Source organism: Diorhabda sublineata, chromosome 3 (genome assembly GCF_026230105.1).
Source record: "Diorhabda sublineata isolate icDioSubl1.1 chromosome 3, icDioSubl1.1, whole genome shotgun sequence".
Taxonomy (NCBI): Eukaryota; Metazoa; Arthropoda; class Insecta; order Coleoptera; family Chrysomelidae; genus Diorhabda; species Diorhabda sublineata.
The window spans coordinates 17,365,901-17,393,475 of NC_079476.1; the positions used below are offsets into that span (position 1 = coordinate 17,365,901).

The 27,575-nt window shown below is 34.1% G+C and overlaps 1 protein-coding gene across 1 annotated transcript in view; it reads left to right on the plus strand.

Moving 5' to 3' along the window:
• LOC130441683 (dynein axonemal heavy chain 7) overlaps positions 1-27,575 on the plus strand; it is a 77,277-nt gene that overhangs the window by 42,179 nt on the left and 7,523 nt on the right. The window contains exons 30-36 of the mRNA XM_056775466.1: positions 5,363-5,776; positions 8,922-9,497; positions 16,536-16,641; positions 19,249-19,613; positions 20,977-21,393; positions 24,453-25,073; positions 26,221-26,388. Of these exons, the coding sequence (XP_056631444.1) occupies positions 5,363-5,776; positions 8,922-9,497; positions 16,536-16,641; positions 19,249-19,613; positions 20,977-21,393; positions 24,453-25,073; positions 26,221-26,388 (2,667 nt within the window). The remainder of the gene's footprint in view (positions 1-5,362; positions 5,777-8,921; positions 9,498-16,535; positions 16,642-19,248; positions 19,614-20,976; positions 21,394-24,452; positions 25,074-26,220; positions 26,389-27,575) is intronic.

Consider the following 27,575-nt stretch of genomic DNA (forward strand, 5'->3'; position numbering starts at 1 on the left):
TAATTATCTCGTGTCATTTCACAGTCACTCCACTACAATATATCTACACATTGTTCACAGTCGGATACACTGTCCGCCATATATGGACAAAAGGGTCGACTCCTCATTGTCTCACGGTTCGATGCCGGAGATACGCGCATTTATGTAAGGCCTGTGTGCAGATTTTATCAGTCAGCTCATGTTTCAAGCGCTTCCAGCTCTCTTCAATTGCTCGAGTTTGAGAACCTGTCTAAGGGCTTACAAGCCGACCTGTGTTGAGGGTGCTGTGATTAATAGTCTTGTGCACATAGTTTATCCCCGGGATATTGTCCAGTCTACACTGTGTTAACCATACCGAGATTTCAATTGCCTTCTCGTATCTTTCCTATATTGTACTTACTCATTCCCACTTTGGACTCATTCATATGCACTATACGTCCGCGGCCACATATGCTATCCTTATCAGTGTATCTGTCATACAAAGCGTACATCCACACTTCTTGGAAGTAACTGCTCCAGTGTACTACTGTAACTGAGGAAACGAAATTATCATTTGAGGTCTGGTTGATGGCTTGCTGTTACCTTTTCTGGAGCAATATCTTAGTTGCAGCTCTTAGCATTAGTACCAACAGAAAACCATGTACAGACGGCGAGTTCTCGAAAAACGCATTCATAAATTGTTCTGAACACTTATTAAACGACTTTGCAAATAAAAAACAAATAATTGAGACAATCGAAGAAATGCCATTGTCAGCTAGAACATTCTAGCGTCGCGTTGAAGATATGGCCAAGAATATTGATGAACAGGTCAAAAATGATTTGTTATCTTGTGACATAATTAGCATTGCAGTCGACAAAAGTACCGACATAAATAGTATTGGTAGGCTTGCAATAATTATTATTAGTTTTGTATCAATAAATAGCTCGAATGTCAATGAACAACCATACGTTCTTGCTTTATTGAATGACACCACCAAAGGCATTGATATTTTTGGTCAAGCATAAGAATTTACAAATTTAAAAAATGGACAAATACTGGATCAAGAAAGTAAATTGTTTAGTTAGGTGACGGTGCTGCAAGTATGAAAGGAAAAACTGTTGGATTTGTAAAACTAATAGAAAATGAACTTGGACGTTCACTTTTATCATTTTATTGTATTGTACATGAAGAAAATTTATCTGTAAAGGAATCTACACCACAACTTAAGGATGTTATGGGAAAAGTTGTTAGGATCTTAAACATGATAATAGCGCGATCAGCATTAATACACAGGCGCTTTATAGATTTTTTGGAAAAAATAGAATCGTAATATGGAGATTTGTTATTACATTCTGAAATACGGATGGTTAAGTCGGGGCAAAATTCTTAATAGATTTGTAGAGTGTTTTGATGATATACAAATATTTCATCACGAAATCGGTGAAAATGATCTGGAACTCAATGATAAACAATGGTTTTTAAGACTTCTTCTTCACAGACATAACGAACCATTATAATGATTTCAACGACTCCAAGGAAATAATCACACAATTTTCGAAATGTATGAGGAATGGAAGAGTTCTACTTCAAAATTGATATTATTTGAAACTGACATAAAAACTAAAAAATTTCATTTCTTTACCTTGTTAAAAAGGGAAACGCCATCTAAATATTCGAAAGTTGGATTTCGGTCATTAATAATCAATATGGACGTCGGTTTCAAAATCTTAAGAAACATGGAGAAATGTTTACATTTATAATAAAGCCCGATGAAATAGGAGAAAATATTATAAACTTGCAGTATTTTGAATTGACAATTTTAGTTTAGAAATGATTGATTTTAAAAGTTCAACATTATGGACGGATAAATTGAAGAAATTGCGGAACGATTTGGAAATTACAGAAGATAATCATTTTCTCATGATATCAACATGTTGGGTAGCACTTCCTACGAGGTTTTCATCATTGAAAAAAAATATTTTAAGTAAAAACAGGAGCAGGTCAACTATTGAGAATTCAAATGTTTGTGTTCGACTTGAAACGACTAACTATAAACCAGACTTGACTAAATTGACGTCACAAGAGGAGCCTGACTCAACTCAAGACCTACTTGTCACCTAGACGTGGTTCATAAACACTAAGCTCACCTGCAGAACGTAAATTTATCGTGGTTGCTTTCTTTAGAGAAGTGCCAGTCCGTGGAATAAGCTACTAAAGCACGTCTTTCCCGAATCCTACAACATATAGAAGTTCAAGATCCATATCCACATACGACATACACTACTCGGGTGTGATAGGGCTTGCTTTTTACATAAAAACAACTTCAAATTCTCAGGCCAGGCCCCTGGCCTAGCACTTATCACTAATCACTATCGCCCCATACCTTCCATGACGCTTTTGGCACCGGAATCGCACTTTACGATTTTCATCAAATGGACATCATACTGCTTTTACTTGGGGCGATGTAGCGCCGCTGAATGGAGGAAACCTTAGACTCTAAGCCATAGTATGAAAGTCAAATTATCCTTTGAATGAGTTCGTAAGGGTTGGTAGAGGTTGACGTAATTCATGTCATGTATACCTAGGAGCCATCCAGATTAATAATGCTCACTCTGATCTTGGTATAAAGGATTAACGAAAAAAAAATGTCAAAAAACATAATTTAAATAACGTACACTAAGAAATAAAATCAAATCTTGTTGGTATAATTGGTATTTAAGAATGATTTACATACGACTCTTACTGCAGTTGAGAAGAAATGTCAATAAAATCAAAATAATTGGGGAGGATTTGGTCGAATTAGATGCCGTTGAGAAAAACATTTTTTGTTCTATAAACGATGAATGGAGGGTGTTTCGTACCAACATAAAATATCGATAAAACCAATTAAAATATTCAGCAATATCTTACCTTTGATGATATTTTTAGTATTCTATTTTTGAATTCTTATATAGTGCAGTCATTGAAGCGAAAAATGGGATCATACCTCCGAATTTTTTTACTGTGAAGCGATTTGCATAAAATTTTGGAATTAGGCTCATCTTACCCTTAACTTCAAAAGTGCAAATGATCTGAGCTCCGCCTATTATTTTTAAGGGGTGTAAACAGCCCCTTGATGGAAAAATTGATATTGAGCCATTTTATAGCTGGAAAACGTGTTTAATATTAAGGAGTGAAATTGTAAAGTGTTTTGTAACACAATTATCTCATAATAAAATCATTCTCAACCCCTTGTAAACAATCCCTAAATTGAAAAAATCAGAAAAAATTACTTTGGGATGACATAAAAAGATTTAAGTATAGAGTAAATAATATGTTCTCTATCTTAATTATCGTATTTTTAACTTTCTTTCGAACCTTAAAAACAACCCCTTGATAAAAAATTGCTTAAAAAATTTCTTTCAATGAAATGAAAAGGATTTAAAAGTTATTCCACATTCTCGAAAATGATTATCATATTCTCAAGCTTTTCAACCCTTAAAACTACCCCTAAATTAAAACAGTAAATATATATGATTACACATTTAAAAGTAATTTAGTTATAGAGTAAGAAATCACCATTTATTGAATAAATTATAATCTTATAAGTTGTCTAAAACTGTACCAGATTGAAATAGTAATACATTATAAAAAATCCTGCAAGAAGAGCATCACAATGCATAAAAAATAATAAAAAACCCCTTAGTCGTCATTTTCATTCAATTAAAAAAAACATTATCCTTCATGACAACGTCGGAGTCGCTGTCACAATATTCACACTCCGAAATTTTCAGTTTACTAAGTAGTAAATTAGTTTTTGGACCATAAGTACTTCAATTTTGATGCTATAACAATTTATATAAAATCATTTTAAAGATAATTAAAAGAGCTATAACTTTTTTCATTACAATCTATAGTGAAAAACCTTTTATTTTAAAACGGTGAAGGGTCAAAGGGCTCGAGAGAGACTGTTACTGCGCTGCAGTCATGTCTCCGTCAATTTTTGAGTGACAGAAAAAAAATTTTTTGTCAGATAAAGACCTACATTTTTTCAATATTAATGTCCCGAGTGCATGTGAAATTGTCGATAATTTAATTTTCTCGAGTGCGCGAATGCGCACGAGAGGAAATTATGAGACAATTTGACATGCACGAGAGGGCATTTTGGCAGACTATTTCCTGAGAAAAATTTAATTTAAAATAAACAATAATTGTTCCTTTTCTTAAAATATAAAATTAAAACCAAATGATGTTTATTAATCCTAGACGAAAATTTGGCACTCGTGCAAATTATCGATAATTTGCACTAGTGCAGTATTATCGCTGAAATTTGATCGTTGCTAGGTAAACATAAAATATTACAGCTTTTTGGTTGGCTTAAATTTTTCGAAGGAAATAGTCATCATTATACTTTTATACGAATCTTTCATCATTTTTGAGATATTATGAAAAGAAGGTGGTTTTTTTTGAAAATTCGAAAATTTTTTCTTAAAATAGTGATTTAAAAAAAAATATGTGTCCTAAAGCAGCCAAACTGCTATAATTGATCAAACTCTTTATATTAAAGTTAATTCTAGATGGAATACGATTAATTTTAATTTTGGTGGAAATGGCATCAATGAAAATCAATTGATTTAAAAGAAAAAACCAGAGATGTTCCTCTTATTTACATTACAGCTCATTCATTTTACGTGCAAAAGACTTTTTTACTTTACCCATTTTAAAGCGTATTTCAAGCACTACAAAACTCTATTTCATTAGAATGCATAAAATGTATCTGCTCGCCACTAGATGGCATTGAATACATCGATTTAATTTCAGACAAAATAAAAAACGGCTTTGATCTTTAATATCTCGCTTAATATTGCACTTAGAACAATTTATAAAAAACCGATTTGCTCAGATTTTTACCTGCTACAATTTTTTTAACATGAAATTTTGGTTAAAATGCATATTTTTGAATATGTTTGCAAAAAACCGGTGAAAAACGTGAAAAAATAGCGAGTTTTCAATTGCCTATAACTTGAAAAGTATTGGGTATTTTGAAAAACTTTATAAAACATTTCTTCTCAAAATTTGGAAAAAAAATTACACCACCGAGAAGGGGTGGCAACCACCCGCAGAGTGGGTGCGGAGTTCACATCATTTCCACTTTTGAAGTTAAGGGTAATTCCAAAAGTTAAGAGTAATTCCAAAATTTCATACAAATCAGTTCTCAGTAAAAAAATTCGTGCAATAACGCTTCAATGACTGCACTAATAGCAAAATATACAAAATTATGAAAAAACTTCGTATTTAGAGATTGTCATACAAAATAATGAATTTCTCGGCCACCTTTATGATAAATTCTCTACAAGCATTACTTATCGATATAATTTCTAGTACCCTCTTTAATTAATTACCTTGTTTATGTGAATATTGAAGGTATCATAATGGATAATTCAAGAAGATGGTCGCTATTCATCGATCCCCAAGTACAAGCCGCGAATTGGATCAAGAAAATGGAGAAACGAAACAATCTGTTGGTGGTGAAATTTTCTTTTCCGGATTATATGAAACGCGTCGAAACTTGCATCCAAAACGGCTATCCCGTTTTAATCGAAAATGTCGAAGAAACTCTAGAAGCACCTTTAGACCCAGTACTATACAAACAAACTTTCAAACAAGCCGGTATGCTGGTTATAGCTCTAGGAGAAAATGTCGTCGAATATAATACTAATTTTAAATTATATTTAACGTCGAAATTAAGAAATCCCCATTATTTACCGGAAGTATTTAATAAGGTTACCATTATAAATTTCGCTCTCACTTTGGAAGGACTACAAGATCAGCTGTTAGGTATTTATGTTTTCTATCTCCCTCGTATACAATATTAAATTTAGGGATAAAATATTTTGTTCATTTCAATATGTATAATGACTTATTACAAAAAAAGTTTTTCTTCAATGGAAAATAGTTTCTACTCGATTTTCCGAATTATTAACGCATTAAGCGATTAGCTTGCAGATGTTATGTTTTCAGCTTGTGACGTTACCTCTTTGTTTAACAGTGTACACCAGGGGTCACGTCAGTGTTGCCAAGTCATGTCATTTTATTTCAGTAAAGAGCTGAAATGATTGTTTGAAATATTCTCACAAGCTAAAATATGATACGATCCCATACGAAAGTCCACTTATGAAAAAACAGACAATTAATCAAAATACAAGCAATTGAAATGAACTTTAAGACATAACAAAAAAAAAATAGATAATCAAGAAATAAGGAATGAATTTGATTCAGAAACAATAACAGAAAAAGTTAATTAACTGAGGACACGTGAAAAGAATGAGATTCATAAGGAAAAGAGAATCTAATACGAAATATAACTAAGAAATACAAATTTCAGAATCAACATCAAAACAAAAAAAAACAATTATATGCCAGTAATGTGTTAGCCGAAGAAAAACGAGTAAAAAGCAGAAAAGAAACCCGAAGGGAAGACAGTATAAGAAGTATAAGATCTGTAGAGTAACGGTTACCGTATAATCAGCCTAAAATGTATCGGTGGTCCCCATGAAATCTGAGAAAGTTGAAGAAAAATTCGAACTTTGTTTCCCGGACTTTCATCCCACACAACTGATCTGTGGCAAGTTGATAAGTCATTGTATTGCCATCAGGCTTCTCCAAAAATTGTTAGACTATAGCAAGGGGGTCTGCCCTGCACGCCTTTATCGTGCAGATTTTGTTACCGAATGGATCAGAAACCGACGTTGGTGACTTATCTGATAACCAACAAGGTTTTCGCTCAGGTCGCAGCAAAATTAGTGCCACATCAGAAGCAAAAGCTGCCTGGATAGGTGTCTAACTATGATCTGCATTACAAGCGTTAATGTATATGATCGTTTTCTAATATACTGGAGATTAGTGGAAGAATTTTCGGACCACAGCTATGAAAACCAAAAAAGGTACTGCTATGAGATTTTGCTAATGATGTAGCAACATTGTAGCGTGGAGTTATAGTGAAGCACAGCGATTAGCGAGGAACGACTAAAATTAATGCGTGTCTGGAAGAACATTGTATGAAATTAACAAAAACGAAGACCGAGCTCTTGGTTATCACAGTACAGAAGCGGTCATTGGAATATCTAATCGTAAATAAACATGTAAAAACTGAGGGTCGTTAAAACCTCTCAGTGAGATCATAGACACGAAACTGACGAAAAGGCATTAAAGACAGTGGCACAATTATCTCGAGTAATATCGAACATTCGGGAGCCTAAGAATAACTGTCATGTGTTAGGAAGCCCAAATCATTTAGACTTCACCCATATTGACGTAGATAATACTTCACGCATTTTCCTAATATCTTTAAAAGCTCACCATAAATAAGAACCGACAAAAATTGCTCTTCAATTTCAAAGTATATGGGAATACCTATTTCTTTTTTTACCATTTCACTACTTCCTAGCTACGAAAGTAATTGCTTGAGAGGGGTGATTTATAAAATGATGTTTGCCTACTTTCTGGTATCCGAGTTTATTTCAGGAACGATCCCAATTAGAAAGGTTTAGAAATATGGAGTATTCGGAACGCTCTTAAAGCTGGTGAAGGTCTGCTAACGATTTTTCGGAAGCATGAACGCCAGATAAACTGGTAGAAACGAGTGAAAAAGAACGTTGAATCAATGCGATCATTAGTTACAAACGTGATAGGAATTTACAGATTACTTCTCTTAAATAATTCTTCACTGGACATGGAGAATTTAACGCCTTTTGCATCGTATGTGGATTATAGAGGGTATTGATTGGTTGTACTCTCTATGTCCTAGAACTACCTGGTCTGACTTAGAGATAGCTATAGCTGTTTAAAAATTATCACTGTATTAAGTAAGTACACAATCTATACAGCGTATGTTCCAAGTTTGAAGACGCCACGTTGTTTAGTTTTTTTTTGGCGGACATCAATAGTGAACGTTTTCAATGAATTTGTAAGGAAAAAATTGGTTATCGTTATGTAACCAGCATCGCAGAGGTCGACCAAATAAGGTGATGACTTCAGCAAGAAAATCCATAAAGCGGAGCTGGATGATCGTCGACTGATAATGCGCGAGCTAGAAAGCTGTGCGCAAGATGGATGCCATGTTAGCTCACAAAATGGAAGAAAAACAGCGTCGTGAAGAGTGTGTTCCATCGAGTGTTTGGTAACGTTTGACAGAAATAATGCCGATTTTTTTGCGCCGTTGCTTGACCGTGGATGAAACGTGAGTCCATAACTTCAAACTCGAAACAAAAGAATAATAAAAACAAGACATGAAAATTGAGAACCGGCTCTAAAGACCGTTCCATCTGCAAGCGGTTAGGTTTTTTGGGATGCGCGTGGGATATTTTTCATTGAATATCCTGAAAAAGCAATAACCATCAATGGCGAGTACTCGTATTATGCGAACTTATTGCAACGTTTGAGCGCAAAAATCAAACAAAATTGCCACATTTGGCTAAGAAGAAAGTGTTGTTTTATCAAGACAATGCACCAGCTCACACATACTAAATTATTGCAATGGTCAAAATAACCCAATCACCAAATTTAGCCCCCTAAGATTATTTTTTGTTTCCAAGCCCTAAAAAATGGTTTAGTTTCCGACAATGATGAGGTGATATAGGCAGTTATTGGCTATTTTAAGGAGCTTAACGATTCTTATTATGAGAAGGGTATCGAACTTATTGAAATCGCTGGAACCTGTAAGAAGCTAAAAGGAGATTACATTGAAAATTACTTATATTTTTTTCCAAACTCAATAACTGAATATTTAATCAATCTAGTAGAAAAACAGTACACTTGGCAACACTATTTCGATGCGATATTTACAGATCTCTGTATTTTAAGCGAAATGACAGTTGTAGATGTAGTCGCTTATTTCATATGGTAATCTTTTTACAGAATTTCAAAAAAAGTTGTTATATCCCAAGAACAAATTATAAAAGTGAAAAAAATTTCTTAAATTTAGGTATAGTCGTTGCAGTTGAAAAACCGGACTTGCAGCAACTAAAAGAAGAATTGACAGTACAAAAAGCCGATAATAAAAGAGCCCTAAAAGAAACGGAAGATAATATATTAAAAACTTTATCAGAAACGAAAGGAGATATTTTAGAAGACGAAAAAGCGATACAAATATTAGACGAATCGAAAATATTGTCGACCGAGATAATGGAGAAGCAAGAAAGATCGATTATAATCGAGAAATCGATAGAAGAATTCAGGGATAAATACAAAATCGTTTCCGAGCATTCCGCTGTGCTTTATTATTGCATATCCGATTTAGCTAACGTTGATCCGATGTATCAATATTCATTAGACTGGTTTATAAATCTCTATATCGGATCTATTCAGAGAGCCGAGAAGTTTAAAATAATCGAAAAGAGATGTCAGTGTCTTATCAACGCGTTCACTTTCGATTTGTACAGTAATATAACTAGATCGCTTTTTGAAAAGGACAAATTGCTGTTTTCGTTCCTCTTGTGTTCAAAGATCATGATAGCGCAGGGCCGACTGGACGAGAAAGAATTTTTATTTGTTTTAACAGGTAATCCTGAGACATTTTCACATTTTTAAGTATAAATCTTGCCGGAGTTGATCCATTACGCGGGTTTCCTATTCCACACTTTATTTCTTATTTATTTCTCGTTTTGCTAAAGCTAACTTTTTTTCTTTCATCCTACTATTCCTCAGTTTTCCTTATGTTTGTTCGTGCCTTCTACATCTTCCGTAATAATCGTTTTTCTCTCATTATCCTCTCATTGCCAAATCATCTTAATTGTCCTTCTTAAATTTTGTTTTGAATTGATTTTAATTTCAACTCTATTCCTTGTTTTGTTTTTATCAGAAATCTCATTTGTGTACTATATATTCTACTCGTTTGTTTCTGTGCAATTATCCATGTTTCTGATCCAAATGTTAATATAGATATCTTTTTGTTTTTATTTGCTTTATCGATCTCTTGTTGGCTAAAAATTGTGTTTTAATTGCGTTGAATGATCTCCCAATTACTCGATTAGTTCCTTTAACTCTTATTTTAGTCTTCGATTTTGTGTAAGACTGTCATGTTTTATCTTATGTGTCTTCTCCTTCAAGTTTATTATCAACATGTTAATCTTTTTATATTCATAATCTATGAACTACAATTATATTTAAGTTTGAGTTTAAGTTTTTCTCGATTTCTTCCTATTATCACTATGTCATTTGCATCTACGAAATTTTAATATCTTTCATATTCTAGTTTCAGACATTGTCTTTCGTTCTTTTCGCTTAACACCATGATAAATAATAATGAGCTTAGTACACATCCCTGCTTTACTGCTTTTGTTGTTCGAACAAATTTGATACCTGTTACCTATATATACTTCAGCTCTAAAGGCTCTAAACCCTTGGTTTGAACCTTCTTCACTATTCTTCTCCACTTTATTTCGTCATTTGCTACTTATTTCGAATTAATCTTTCCTACCTGATCTACATCTCGCTCTACTTCTTGCAATACCTTCTTTTTCCAATTTCTCCTTCCTCTAGCACTATTCTCATAATTCTCTTCTGTGACAATTTGTTAATATGTCATAGTCATTTTACTCTTTGTATTTTAACTATTTATGTTGTCTTCGGTTTCTTGTATATCTTTATATTAGTTCTCTGTTATACGTCTTCCCAAGATATATTCTGTCTTTTTCACATAGTCATATATTTTCTTTAGGATTTTTCCTATAGGCGAACCAGAAATTTGGACAGCTTAGAGCATAGAAGAAAGGTCACTGATATGGCTGTTTTACCGTTACTACAACGGCGAATGAGTGCTCGTTCGAGCTGTCCAAAATTAACCCACCTAGAGCAGTATTTACAAGACCCGTTTGAAGAGTCATATGTGGATCGTTAATATCGAGTTTGGGTCTCCTTTCTTTGGAGAAGTACAATCAGCTACCAAGGCACATCTTTCTCGAACGCTACAACCTACAAGCATCTTCATACGGCTGGTGTTACTCGAACTTCTCTTGTGTAATAGGGTTCATCCTCTTTTGCTTGCTTTTACTTGAACTGCTGGTCTTACAATTGTTTCATATGCTGTGAGTTTGACTGCTCATGAAAGGTACGCTGCCCACAATATTTTTGATAGTGTTCCTACTACTTTTTTACCTTTCACAATAGTTATCTCATTTTCTTCTTTATTTGTGAGTTTAAATTTTTTCAATAAAATATGCTGTCAAATTTTTAATATATATCGAAATATGCGGGTCACAGTTCCAAGTCTACAATTCTAAATTCAACACTTGATTCGCTCGCTTAATTTTTGATCTATTTTCCACTAAGATAAATTCCCAACGACATGGTGATTGTTATGAATTCAAGAGACTCTGATATGTAAAGTGTGAAAATTCCTACGCTTCAATTTAAACTAGACAAATTTTATGAAGAGTACAATCACTCATTTAGTGCTTTTCGTGACATTTGCTTTTTAGCACGGTCTCTCCTTTCCATAGAATCTCTTTTAGATGTCGATTATAGTAAAAGAAAGAAGATAGATTCATCACTCGATACAATTGAGTGGATTACATTTTCTTAATCCCCATGGCAAAACTTGATCCTTGAAACACTTATTCTGTTTTTAGGCACAATTTTGTCGACCAATTTTTAATTGTTAGATACACACTGTTTACAACACCACTCCCGATTACGCTGTCTGAAGCGCGTTTCGATAACCAAATTATCGTCTTCAGAGACTGAATGTAAGCAGTGAATATCGCCAACGTTTCCAGAAATTCCAACTTAGTAATGATGAACACAAGTCATCATAAACAGCCTCCATTTTGTTTTGGTCTAAATCTGTCTGTCTAAATCTCAATTCGAGACTTTTTTCGAAACAACTTGGACTGAATGGTCGTTCCAGCTCTACTATAATGAAATGGATCGGAGCAGAAACATTGTTACAGACGCGTGCATGAAGATTTTTGTGAACGCACTCTATATATTGCGATAGTTACGCGAAATAAGATCGATAAACTATGTGGTATTAGACTCCTACCATATCCAGCTATAATGCGGACTTTGCACCATCAGACTACTATTTATTTTGACCCATGACGAAATTCTTGCGTAGGAAAAATTTGTACACAAAAGAGCTGTTGAAAATGCAATGAATGGTTTGAGTAAGAGCTTGCTGAACATTGGGTTAAAACCATATAATACGATGGGCTATATTTCGAATATTAAGGCTTTCTTTTTGTACAATTCTTTAGTAAAAAAAACTGTGAACCGACATTATTTACTCTATACAAATCTTCTTATGGTTATCCACATTTTTGGCATCCCATTTTGTTACATTTATTCAAAGGTTTTCATATTGAGTGAATTTTGTTATCAGTTAAATAAATGATGTGTACAGAAAGAATTTAAAGGCTATTAGAATGAGTTTACTAGCGGCTCGTGTTGTAATTACCATAAACTTTTGTTAATTGCCGTAGTTGAATGGTCATTATATAATTTTCTATTATTATAATTAAATTTTATTATATACAGAGTGAGGCAATTGGAATCTAGGATCCACTGAGTATTCTGATACGATCGGTGCATTTTGTATCGGTTTTGACTCGAGCTTTTTCTATTAATCAAGTACATGTACATGCTTCAGATGGTATTTAGAAGAATGTAGATAAATAAGAAGACATTTTTTCCATAATTAATCTAATTTTTATCACCCTTAATCACCTCTTAAGCCTATGCACGACCTCGTCTGATTAAAGTCTCTCTTCTGCAAGTAAAACTTAGAGTTAGGAAGCATGAAATAGTCGCCGTGGAACGGATCTGGTGTTATCCTGAAGGAGAAGCACTTCCTTTTTCTTCGAATATGTTTGCTTCGTCCTATTTCATCCCCTTACCTTACAAGCAATGATGAATACTACACTAATATTATTGTTTCACATTTTTGAAGGTGGTTGCTGAACACAATGTCATAGCTATACCAAAACTCGGTCATCACTTTTCCGACAGTATGTGTCTTTTGAAAATAAAACTGGGAAATGAACCGTTTTTCTGAAAACGAATTGATTATTTTTTTAAAATCAACTAGGCGGACGTAATGATTCTATGAAATTCGTTGTCACGAATAAAAATATGTATAGAATGGGATGTGGAACTAGATAATAAGATCGAAAAAATTAAAAAAAACTGGCGTTTTGTCGACAGCTCGTAGCTCAATCATTTTTTTTTTTAAATTTGAGTCGTTGAAATTTTGTAAAAAATAATTAAGAACTGTAACGTTCTTTATATGTATAAGTGATGGGTGTCAAAATTCGTGGTACATTTTTCCCATAGATTCGATTAATATTTCTAAAATTGTGTAGTACAAAACATTCATAAAATTACTGAAAATCAGCAGAACGCTCTTACACTATTGAGTGGTAAAATTTGGCAACGCCGGAGGAGTCATTAATTCCGCTACCATCATTATATTATTAATTTCCACCATGTTTCTAATGTCATCTAACAGATAGAATAATTTTACATATATATATATATATATATATATATATATATATATATATATATATATATATATATATATATATATATATATGTATATATATATATAGTGTTGCCATTCCAACTAGGTTTTTGCTTACAGTGAAAAGCCTACCCAAATCATCTAGAAACAGTCTCCAAATGACACGTTTTCTATGAAAATCTCTGCGCGAATCTTTCTTCAGTTTTTCTATACAATCGTTCTTGCAGGCACACTCTGCTTTCGTCTGAGAAGAGCACGGTGCTTCATTGTTCGTCAGTCCAATTAATGTGTTCTCTGGCAAATCATAGATGGGCTGGGCTGCTCGGGTTAATTTGGTGTCAGTAGCTGGCCTTCTTGGCTCTAGGTACTTGCCTTAAATTTTCTTCCAACTGTTAACAGTCATTCCTCGTGTTTCTCTGGGGTTCTTGTTTAGCTTGAATTCCAGTTAGGGCCCGAATTGATTTCTCAGAGATGTGCTGACAATAAATCGCTCATCTCACTCAGATGTGCACCTTTTTCCGTAACGACGGTAAACTCTGGAAACATCAGTCTGACTCATATTCAGCTCACTGGTTAGTTCTTGTTGATTCTCGCCGACAAAGTAGATATTGAAATAAAGAGTAAGTAGAACTTGAATACATCTTTCCATACAAACTCTAAATTTTTTTGCATATCCATTTATCACGAATTTAACGCAAAACAAGTTTGATTCTTGACAAATTAGATGAATTGCAATTTTGAGAATACAAAACAAATCAACAGAGATTCTAAAAAAACCAAAACGCTTTTGTAATTCAATATAAAAAATTTTAATTCACCATTTCATTGCAGTCCTTTTTTCACAAAACTCTTCTCATTTAGAATGTCGCCAATTGTAAAAAACTTCATACGACGTCTTTAATTTTTCCTTCTATCCAAGGTTGACTCAATGTTTAATCAAATCCCGGCACTAAGTAAAACGATTGCGATTCAAGCACTGATTAGATAGAGATGGGGAAACTTTTTTTTCACGTGCCAATTTTTGTTAACGAAATATATAGCGGGCCAAGTTGTAGCATTACATTATTTACTAAAATAAAAGTATTACTTTAATTTTTCTGAAATACTAATTGTGGGTTTGGTCTTTGTGGGAACATGTGACATGGGGAACCATTGTGATGCTGAATTGTACAATGAAAAAATGAGGTCATCCGAAAGCCTATTACGAAAACAATTTTTTCTTAGTTTCATTATTGAAAACGTTTGTCCGCACAAATAGCTTGAACCAAACATAGCCATTATTTTCTGGGCGTTGGCAACTATATGTGGATATTGTTTCCTAGATAAGGACTTATGAAATTCCAATTTGCTGGTGTTCAGAAATAGTTGCTTCAAATGGGTAGTGCGTTTGACGACAGACGAACCTACTCGAGCTTCATTTTTGGTTTTCGGTTTTCGCTCATATCCCCGTCCGCGCTCGCACATGTTTTATGTGCGACGTGTACTGCCATTACTGCCAATTGATAATAATGTAATTTCTGATAATAAGAAAGCTGTACTTGATTTTTGTTTGATGGTCGCGGGCCGGATTTCAACGCTTTGCGGGCCGGAGACGGCCCGCGGGCTGTAGTTTCCTCATCCCTGGATTAGACGTTTGAAAAGATTAGTTAGGCTGTAAACATAAAGATTATAAGATCGTCGCGAATATGAAATTTCTATTTTATACATTCCAGAGCTTGTTTCATGGTTCTTGAAATAATTCCGCTACGAATAACTGAATTTAATAATGAAATGAACCAGTAGCAAGAAATAAACGACTTGAATTTATCAAAAAAGTAGTCAGGGGTCTCAGGATATTGTTAATTTGTAGTATTTTTGAACTAAAATAAGTCATTTCCGAAATCGTGACGAAATGACGTCAAAATATTCACAAGATGGAGGCTTGGTGATGGAGAAGTTCTAGATAACGATAAGAATAATAAATAAAGAAGTTAATGTTGGGTTGCAACAAGTTACTCAAGATTCATTTCTTAAACTCAATTATTTTTCTCCTAATATGAGCGATGACCACGGGAAGAGGTTCCATGAGGCCATTTCAAAGATGGAAAAGCGCTATTAAGGAAAAGAAATCATGTCACACTAGTCAGAACAATATTTTTTACGTGAAAAAACAATTTGAAAAAAAAAATGAAAAAAAGTAACGTAAATATTATCCTGAAAGTGCTCTATCCAATACAATGATTTTTAACATATGAACACGAATGATATTGAACATCCAGGACAGTAATGTATCAACTCCTACAGAATTGGTTAATAAAATCATTGCTCACTTTTCATTACTTATTTTTCATGAATCAACCCATAATTTATTTTGTTCCTTAGAGTCTTGGTTTCAAGTCTGTTTTTATAGAAAATAAGTTTCAAAAATAGGTCAAATTTTGCAAATGTATATTTATAAAGAGCTGATATTGAACATCCAGGACCGTAATTTATCAACTCCTGTAGAATTGGTTATATTCTATTTGCAAAGAGCCTAGAGTAATAAATGCTCATTACAAATGCAAAACCCTGAAATTTTAATACGTTACTTTACATCGAAAATTTGGAATATTTAAATATGCCAATGATAAATAAGTTACTGGTCAAAGATATATTTTCCCCATAATTGACCGTACTAAAATGTAAGCGGTTACCTAGATAATCCGAATGGCCATCCTTTTCTTTCCAAAATTGAAGAATATCTTTATTTTTCTCTCTATTTTAATACTTTCACACCAACTTCTGAATCTCCCCAAAAATAAGAAGACCCTTATTATCATAGCCGTTGCAATGGGTTTTTCCCTTGCTAATTTTTCATGAATCACCCTATATATTATTTTCTTCCTGATAGTCTTGGTTTCAAGTCTATTTTTATAGAAAATAAGTTTCAAAAATAGTTGTATGTATGTAATTGTACGAGACTGCACTATCGAGACTACCATTTATATCCCCTAAAAAAGGGTTTGAACATCATATAATTAATGAAATAAATAAATCCAAGCGCATTCACCACCCCGAAAACGTTAATGTCACTCGAAAATAAAATATAATCGTTTTCAGGTGGGGTCGGTGGTGAAAGTGATAAGAAAAATCCCTGTTCATCTTGGTTGCCAGACAAATCCTGGAAGGAAATTTGTAAAGTGGAAAACATTCCCTCATTTAAAGGGTTAGTATATAAAGTAAATGGTATTGATAGGTTCCGTTAATTATAAAAGCAGATCAACGAGATTAACATAGTTTGCAATGAAGTAGACCTGAAGATGAATCTAAATAAAATGAAAATAAAATTGATAACTAAAACTGGTTCACTCCTTTCATAGATTACCAGAAAGATTCAATTAGATGGAATTTTAAAACTATTAAACCGTCTTTAGAAAATAAAGATAAGCCTTTACATTTAGTCTCTGAAGACGATAACTTGGTTATATCGAGCTTCGATAGAATGCATCTCTGCCCAAAAAAGAAAGCTGTGAAATCTGGCTAGTGACCACAAGAGGGCATGAAGAAAGGGCAGAACGGTTTGTTTCATTCATTACATGAATTATATGTGCATATGATAGAACCAAAAAAGAGAACAACCATATTCTTTCAGACACACAATTCGAATTTAAAAAGATGTTATGCACGATTGTTGCGGTGAATTGGATTTATGAAAAGGACTCGAAAGTAGTTATGATGATACACTTGATGAAGATTGTGGAAAACTGTTTTAGAAAGAGACATATAGACACAGGTCCAGTTTTAAGACCAAATTTATGGAATATGCCATATGATGAAGTACTTTAATTGATTATGCCTAAACGCCAATCCACGAGAGAGGAATTGTGGAAACGTTCCTTCCTCAAATTCCCAAGTGCTCTGTTACCAGCAATAAATATTGGCAATTTCGATTTAATTAGTTAAATACGTTTTATTTTATCAAATCTCTGATCTACAGCGTAAATATTAGCTCTTTAAATACTGAGGTTCTTCTGCAGAAATAGTATAGGAACCTTAGAAATAGAGTACGTGACCTTTAAAAAGTTGTTGTTGGTATAATATTCTCCTTCTGTTATAGCCTACATATATCAAATTTATATGGTAATTTATCTTTCTAATTTCAAAATAAGTCAAACTGAGTCAAATTGAGAGTTATTTGAATATCTAAAAGTTCCTCTTCCAAAAATTAATCCTGAATCTGCACTTGGTTATGCCTGAAGACTGTTGGACAGGGGCGTATGCGGATGACCTAATACTGGTGTCTAAAGGAAACGAAAACGTTGGTCGGGACTACCAATAAGGCTTTACAGGAAATAAGTGTGTAGTTGAAAAGAAACAAACTGAAACTGGAAGCTATCATCCTAAGTGGTAAGGAACGATATTGAATCAATGTGGACGGGATCCTGGTTACCACAGAGAAGGTAGTACCTTGGGATATGAATTAACAAAGAGTTTCATGTCACATATAAAATGGAGCCTTAGAAATTAAACCCAAAACACATGGACCAGGAACAAGTAAGAGAATATTGAATAGGGTATGATAATCTACTGAGAGCCGACACCACTATTAAGTGGTAGACGATATGGGATAAGACGCTGCATGCACTAGGAGCTTCTTACAAAACGTGGGTGAGTGGTATGACTGCCAGCATAGAAAGACAAACTGTTATTCAAACCAGGTACCAACAGCGCATGAATGCTTCAGAACATATGTAAAAAGAATTGGAGGGACTGCAGACGGGATATGTATGTACTGCGGAACAAACACTGTTTAAAACTGTGGAAGGACAAAGGAGTCCATGACGAAGAGAATATCTGAATGTAGAGAGAATTGAAATGTCATACAAAAAAGGAAGAGGGCGAGAGAACAATGTTCGGGGAATAGAAAACGCTTGCCTCTCAGTATTATACACTCGGTACCATTCGATTAACTTTTTCGATGATATCACTGGTTGTAGCAGTTTTTGGCCCCCCGAACAATCTTTGTGAATCAAGCTAATACTGCGACGATTTAATTAAAATGCTCAAAATGTTGTGGTCGTAAATGATGGTGTCCGTACACATTATTCATAATCAATTTAAATAGACGTATCACATTTCAGAAACAAAGATTAAATGACAGCTTGATGCTAAATTTTCCCAATTTTCATTAGAATCTTTACACTGACTCAGTCATATGATTGTCAAACAGAAACTAAGTATCCAAAGTAGCTGAAATTGTATTATATAAGTGCTGACATCTTCAGGCTCAATTCTATAGTTTCTTAAGCAATTCTATTCATAACAAAGATAGATGCGAGTGGATTAAACCAATGCAAAGATCCGGATAACAGATATCATACACAGTATCAAATGGAAGAGACCAACAATATGTGGATCAAACGTTTAGTACAATGGTACTCAAATGTAAAATGCGATTATGATGTCAGAAAAGAAGCAGTAAGGTATCAAATTTCTAAGCAACGCAACATATGGGCAGACATCAAGAAGAGATATACGATGAGGTTGCACTTTTTTTAGGTTGAAAGTGGCTGCATATGATGATGATGATGATTTGGTAGAAGATTGAACAAAAAAAAATAGTGTATTAATAATTTTTTTCTTAATTTCATCATAATTGGTTGTAAAAATTGAGTTTTTGGGAACGTTGAAACAAGAAGTGCAGGGTGATGAAGACAAGTTGCCGAAAGTTTCGTAAATGTGGAAGAAGAAAACTACGTCAGTCGTTTTTGTGATATTTATAGAGGTTTAGCATAAAATACGATGCAATGTATAAAGGAGCAAATTGTTTCAGATTTTCTAAATCGATTGTCGATTATCAATCGATATGGAAAGAAATCTACGACAACTTCACCGATAATTTCAACGTACCGCACGATTGGGAAGAAAGATTAACTAGTTTCAGAAGATTGATAGTGATTAGAATACTTCGGGCCGATCGTTTGATCAATTCCATTACGAATTTTGTGAAAAACGAAATGGACGATAGATTTATCAAACCGCCGCCTTTCAATATATCCGTCTCGTACGGCGATTCCTACAATCTATGTCCTTTGATATTCATATTATCTCCTGGAGTTGATCCGATGAGTGCTTTGGTTAAGTTTGCTGGAGATAAAAAAATGGCCGATAAATTTAAATCAATATCGCTTGGACAAGGTGAGTGAGCTTAAATAATTGTGAACTCTCATTCTATTTTATCTGATTTATAGAATAATTAATGCCTGAAATATTGTACAGGTTGTCTAGAAAGGAAAAAACAAATTGATATTCATTTATTGTCAATTAAATTTGATATTATATCATCCAAATATTCAGTTGACGTTTCGATTAACACATTCATCATCAATCTTACTAATACTAGTTCGTCTTCAAAATAATTGAGTTGAAGGTGAATATGGAAATTCGAAACGTTGGAATATAGCAAGACCTAACTTTTGGGGTGAGTTTTGAGAGGGATGTTCGATACTTTCATTATTATTGAAATTTTTCATAAAAACTATTAAAAAATTGTGGGCAACGACATATTAACAAGGTGACTCATAGCTGTGGTCTTCTCTACGTTTCGGCTTTTGATTTAAGACAATTGTCAGAGGGTAGTGCAGTGATCCGCTTTCGTGGTTCCAATCACAATCAAACACAAAGAATCACCTCTTTTTTGTTGGTTTCAAGGACTTAATCTGCCTACTCCTTAGAATTTTGTGGAAGAAATAAAAGCTGGTGAAAAAGAGGGTCCAGACTGGGACTGAAAGAAATATTGCGAAATGGAAATGGAATTACATTAATTAATCCAGAATTATGATTTTATAACTTTTACAACTTTATAACTTTTATAACTTCAAAAAACAACCTTTTTAATGACAGCAGACATAAATATTTGTTTGTTTATTGAATTTTGTTGATATTCTCACATTTTTCGAAATTGAAATCTGTCCAATTGAAGGTTAGGTTAGCTTAGGTTATATGTCGCTACCAATGTCGTTGAATTTTTATAGAATTTGCTATATGCATAGGCCACACTAAAGTTATTTGAATAAGTTTTTTCTAATAATACAGTCATCATTTTAGACGTTTTTTATAGTTATTTTCTGTTGTCGATACTTTGCTAGATTTATAATGCATAGAATAAAATTAATAAAAAACGTGTGCGGCAATGAACATCTCTCAGGTTATAATATGTTTCCACTTTTGTGAGTGGTAATTCTTTTAGATTAACCAATGTATTTTTCGTCATAATATACACAAGGAACTTCATAAACAATGCTCGATAATTAGTTAGTTGGTTTTTCATCCTAGATTTCACTAGAAATAGAATGGATTGGAAACTGTTTATAATCGTCATATTATGTTGGTTGAAGATTCCAGAGGGTTTAGGAATTACTGGTTTTGATATAAGATATATAAAATATTATTATTAGAATAAGTATTATTAAGCTGTAAACTTCCTCTAAAGTCAGAAGTATTATATAGAATTCGTTTCAAAAGATATGAAGGATATCAGTTTCAATAACAATGTTTTTAGGTCAAGGACCAGTTGCTCAAGCGATGATACAAGAAGGCGTGGAAATTGGTACCTGGGTTTGTCTTCAAAATTGCCATTTGGCGACGTCGTGGATGCCTACTTTGGAAAAAATTTTCGACGATTTAGATTTCGATACACATCCAGAGTTTAGATTATGGTTAACCAGTTACCCATCTAATAAATTTCCCGTTACACTTTTACAAAAAGGAGTTAAAATGACCAACGAACCTCCTACTGGTCTACAGAATAATCTACTCAAATCCTATATTAGCGATCCCGTTAAAAATCCAGAATTTTTCAAAGGTTGTGTGGATCACGACGAAATGTTCATTAGATTATTATACGGTTTAGCCTTTTTTCATGCTTGTATTCAAGAAAGACGAACTTTTGGACCGTTGGGTTGGAACATTGCTTATGGTAAAATACCACTTTCATGTATATATATATATATATATATATATATATATATATATATATATATATATATATATATATTAAATTTTGGATAAGATTTACGCGAATAGTTAGTCATAACACAATTTATATTTCATCAATCCCAAATGAAATAGTATGAAAATAGAATATTATTTAACAAAGGTAGTGTGGTCATAGGCAGAAGTTTGCAACAAGAGCGCTTATTTAACAAAAGAGTTATAACTTACTAGTTGATTCTTCTTCTTTATTGACTCAATTTTTTATTTTAATCTTCACTGATTATCGAGGCTCAGGTGTCTTTTCAGTATCAAAATACCTGATGTAGTCTTCTTTGATTTAGTTCGTCAGCTCCTGCACCTGATATTAGAACGTAACCTCAAATGTCGGATTTTTTTTCTGGCAATATTCTTGTTTACTTTTTTGGTATAATGTCCGTCTTCAAATAGCGAAAATCTAATCTTTACAAAAAGAGATAAGAGACCCCTCACTATGAACAATTTCCCCAATTCCGCATTACAATATGTAATTTTCGAAATAATGTAACCATTTGAAAGTATAGATAAACAACAAAAATACACAAAAAATTAAGTCCTAAAGCAAATGGAATAATTCTGAGAAAATATTGAACGTATTTATAATACTTTTTATATAATCATCAGCTAGGTACTTTTAGTAGGGTTTCCGGTTCAGTCAGTAGTTAGTTGTGAGCTGTGCAAGTGTGCCGTGTATGAAAGTTCAATTTATTCTTGAATAAATGTTTTGTAAACAATAAAGTATCAACAAGTCGATTTGCACAAAAAGGAATGTTTCAGGAATTTTTTTAAAAACACACAAACCTGATAGATTAAGTCCAATATGCGAAATAATCTATAGCATCAAACAAAATGCCAAATCATCCTTGAAGTATGTTTAGTACGAACACTTGAAATATTTTGAAAAATAACATGATTTTAGATTTAAAACAGTAAATAAAATGCAAACAGTAATGGAAAGTAGTCATTTGATAAAGTTGAAAACCGAATATATAACAAACATCCGTAATGAAGGAAAACTAATCTATAATTTCGATGAAGCATGGTTTGACCGCCACGATAAATAGTAATTGGAAATGTAAAACGAAACACCCCTTTCCAGATGTAAACGCATATGCATATTATGCGGTAGGGAGCAGGCATTGTCGCACGAGCTCTGAAAATTTCTGTAGACGTCTGTCCGAGCCATTTGCGCAAGTTTTTCAGCCATGAATTTTGTCTACGATCTTTCCTTCTATCATCAAGCGGAGAATCTCATATCGCCCGCCTCTTATTATATGTCTTAGGTACTGCAACTTACCATCCTTAATTGTCGTCAGAAGTTCTTTATGTTTACCCATTTATTGTAGGACCTCTATGTTTGTCTTATGTTCCGTCAAAGATATCCGCAGCATTCGCCTGTAGACGTACATTTCGAACGCATAAATTTTCTTCTCTGTGGCCGCATCCATGGTCCAACTTTCGCATCCGTACAGAAGAACAGGAAATATGTAACAGCGAAGCATTCTGGTCCGGAGTTCCAGGCTGCGGTTGCTATTTGCCAGAAGTGTCTTCATGTTGTTCAGAGTTTTCCGCGCTTGCTCAATTCTTGATCTGATTTCGAGTTTTGAGTCGTATTGCTGGTTGACGAGCGTGCCCAGAGGTGACACTTGATCTCTCTATGGAGTCTTAGGGTGGTGGTGGTTTCTTTATATTATTGAGAATACTAATAGTTTGGTCTTGGACGTATTCATATAAAGACCGAATTCCTCAATATATTCTGTAATAAAGTCCATAAGAAATTGAAGTTCTGGTAGGCTACTGGCCACTACCATGGTATCATCTGCGTAACGAAGATTGTTTATAATGTTTCCTTTAATCTTTATGCCTGCAGCTGTATTCTCGGGGGCTTCGAATATTGCCTCAAAGTAGAGGTTAAACAGATTACCAGATATTGAAGGCACCCTTTTCGTATCTTGGTTCAAAGAAAAACAGCACTACATGCAAACAGTGTAATTGTGTTGGACAACAAATCGTATTATTCAAGACAAATTTTAAAATCCAATTAAATATTCTTCCAAAGCAGATATATAGAAATTTCTACTTGAACAAGATTTATATTTCGAATATACAAAGGAACAACTGTTTTAAAAACAAAAATAATTGCCAAAGAACATTGGTCACATTGTTTTAAGATTACCTCCGAACTACTGTGTTTTAAATCAAATTGAATTAATTTAGTCCCGACCAAAAGACATCCTCCTTCGTCGAGGAACTGAAATGTCATAATTCACGTAAAAATAGTTAAATATGGCAACAAAAACAAGAAAAATCAAAAAATTATCTTAACAATTGTTTCTGCCAAAGATTTTTTAGCTCTACGAGTAACTTTTATCAACAAGTAATATATAACTTTTACTTAGTTTTTAAGTTACAAATAAAACTTGGAAGTAACATATTCTCTCTAAAATTTTTAATGGGTTCCTCACCTACGTTTGTAAGCCAATTATGATTTTACAAAGTGAGAATATCTGTGGTAAAGTTTTCGCTATTTGATGACCGGCATTATACAACTCTCTCTCTAGATCTGTTGGGTGCTGAACTACCTAAAAGCTTTCATTGATATTCACAGGCAGAAGTTGTAGTGGACTTGAAGCTTCTTACGATTACTTTTGGTAATAGATCTTGAGACGCTTAAGATGTGTAAACTATGATGAGAATAAGTATGTGATGAAGTGGAGCTTAGTCCTCAGTTATAACTTGGAGCTTCACGTATCGTTTTTGTCCACTAGTTAGTTGATGTGATACGTTATTCTCAGTTCTAGGTCTAAGATAACATCTTAGGTTTTTAGCTTTGATCCTTTAGATGATTCCTTCTCCCGCAGTATACGTGTTGTCTTCTAGAATATTTTCCGCTTGATGCTCATCTTTCACGTTGTACAATGTTTATTATGGAGTTAAACTCTATATTTAGAAGTAATTGCAAAAATTAATCGAGCGTTATTTAACCAATTATTCTTTTTTATTAAGGTTTCAACGATTCCGATTTCGACATATCGGTTCAACAATTACAGATGTTCATAAACGAAAGCGACGATCCTTACGAAGCTTTATCATATTTGATAGGGGAATGTAACTACGGAGGAAGAGTAACCGACGATTGGGATAGGAGGTTGATTGTTACGATACTGAGAGATTATCTCAATCCTAAAGTGGTATCCGAGAAAAATTACTCGTTCAGCGACGCAGGTAGTTGTTATGGATTACCGGAAAAGAACGATTACCAAGCTTACATTCATCACATCAATTCTCTACCTGTGATGCACCCGCCCGAAGTGTTCGGTTTACATACCAACGCGGGTATTACCAGAGACCTTCAAAATTCCAATTTGCTTCTTAATTCGGTGTTGAAAGCTTACGGGGACGTTTCGGCTGGAGGCGCCGGTGAAACGGATAAACATATAATGTCGTTATGTTCAGATATTCTAGGGAAATTACCGAAACTATTTGATATAGAACTCGCTAATGTGAAATATCCTGTGGATTATTCGGAATCCATGAACACTGTACTCGTACAAGAAATGGAACGTTTCAATAAGTTGCTAAAAGTTATTGTGGCTACATTGATAACAATGCAAAAAGCGATACAAGGTATGGTATGAAATTATCAAAGTACAATTTTTTATACGATCTCTAGAAGGCAAACGGTGAGGACGAACTTTAATTCAGCTACCATCTAAAATTATTTGCAGCCATATAGGACGTACCAAAACTAGTTGAACAATTCAAACATACGATTTTTTGATAACAATTTAGAATTCTACAACAATTTTTAATTAGATTTGATTCAGAGATCGGCATAAGTCAGGCAACAAATTTGGAGAGAGATGGAACAGAAATGCACGGTCAAAATGTTTTTATTGAAAGAAATTACAGAAGGGATTTGAAAAAGGGTGTTCAAATAATTGCCCATTCATTTACGGCAACGTTTCTCAAAGGTGAAGCATGTCAAGTTGTCCGTGAAGAGTTTCAAATTCTTCTTCAATTGTAGTTCGACGGTTGGGAAGGACCCACAGGAAGAAATCGTAGGGTCTCAGGTTACCTGACCTACCTATCCACGAAAAACGTATGGACTCACGAGACCTCCCGCATTGACACCTGCCCACACACACCCCAGGCAGGTTTAATTCTTCTTCAATGAAGACGTGAGAATTCTGATCGTTCCAGTAGACGCAGTTATACCGATTGACCGTACAGTTTAGCTTGAAGGTTGCTTCATCCGATGACATAATGAAATGCTGATCCTCCTAACTGTATTTGACTTGCAAAATTCCAATCTGCAATCGAAATCATCCTTGTGAAGATCGTGTAGGAGACGCGGTCGGTAAGCTCGATAGTGCATGCGTTGGTTCGGCGGCTCAGCGCAATTGTTAGTTGTTGTTGATACCTGTCATCCAGGACGCGGCGCTTCGGCAACAAAGCCCGTTTTCTGGTAAGAATTTCTGGTACGTCTTCCACACTGTAGAACGAGTTCGGAAATTTTTGTTTAAATTCGGTAAACAGACTTTATACGCAGATACGACATAACAAAAAAATCTTTCTTTATGAGTGAACTTGTACGGATTATTCAATCTGTAAACGCGTCTACTCGACGAGCACGTGTTATCATGACACAAACACTCGAAATCAATGATTAGTGCTTTCATTAGCTGAGCACCACGTTCCGCCTTGTGTAAATGAGTATCAACTATTTCATAAAAAAGGCCACATCGTCACGCTTGTTGTTCAATTTTTTTAGGGCTTGTAGCGATGTCCCCAGAAACTGAAGCTTTCGCGTCTTCATTATTATTGGCTAGAATTCCAGGTAAATGGGCGGGAGTTTCTTATCCAAGCTTGAAGAATCTCCCTAATTATGTGGCTGATTTTATCGCTAGAATAGATTTTTTGCAACAATGGTTTATATCAGGTAAATTATTAAAAAGTAATATTTACGAGAATTAAATATGCTGGAGCTTCTTCGTCTGGTATTCCACTTCGATTGATCCGACCATAGTTTTATCGATGTGAATAATTTAATAATACATTTACAGTATTTGTTTTATATTGTGTGTACAGTTTACAATTGTATCAAGTATGAAACGTAAACCCGTTATTCTTTCATTTTATTAGCAGTGCTACAAAGACTGGACAAAGGGAAATCACTCCAATAAATTATCAAGGAACTCAATATACGCGTTACGATGATAAAAGATACAAGAAAGTACAATAGATGATGAAAACGCTCTCAAAAACCGTAAAGCTGCTTGACAATGCATTGTGGATGTGATTTAACCAAGAAAGAACACAGATATCTGACCCCATAATAAAAGACAAGGTAATAGCTTTGCACAAAAATCTAGAAACTGTTAGTGGGTTCGCTGCTAGATTGATCGCTGGAAACCCGTCATGGCATCCACTTTGCTTCAATTTCTGGAGAAAAATTATCCGCTGATGCTAAGGCGTTTCAGGAAATTGTCGAACAATATGAACTGTTACTTTGCCAAGTCTATAACATTGTCAAGAGAGCTCTAAACTATAAAATGCTTCCAAATAAATAACTCGCTTCATCAAATGATGCCGTGGCAGAAACCAAACTTATAAAAGATAGACTAACCATTGCCCATTGCAGCAACGAAGATAGAACACATAAGTTTCCCCTGTTTGTCATTGGTAAATCTAAGAATCTTACGGCACTCCAAAAATTCATCTTCTCACCCTGTTTATTATCGCAATCAAAAATCTGCTTGGATAGATTCCAATCTTTTCAAATCTTGGTTCATCGACGAGTTCGTTATATCTGTGGAAAAGGACTTGAATCAAAAAAATTTCCCTATTCGTGCTGTATTGCTGATAGATAACGCACCATCACATCCATCTGAAGAGAAATTAGTGAAAGAGGACACTAAAGCTATCTTCTTACCACCAAATGTCACATCACTTAACCAACCAATGGATAGAGGAGTTATAGCATGGTTGAAGCGGCGGTATCGCAGAAAGTAAACAAATTTGAATCAATGAAATCCTTTAACATCAAATATGCTATACAGTATGAAAATCTTGGCGAACGCTTTAGCCGGAAGATATGACTGAAAGTAGATGGACGAAACAACGTCA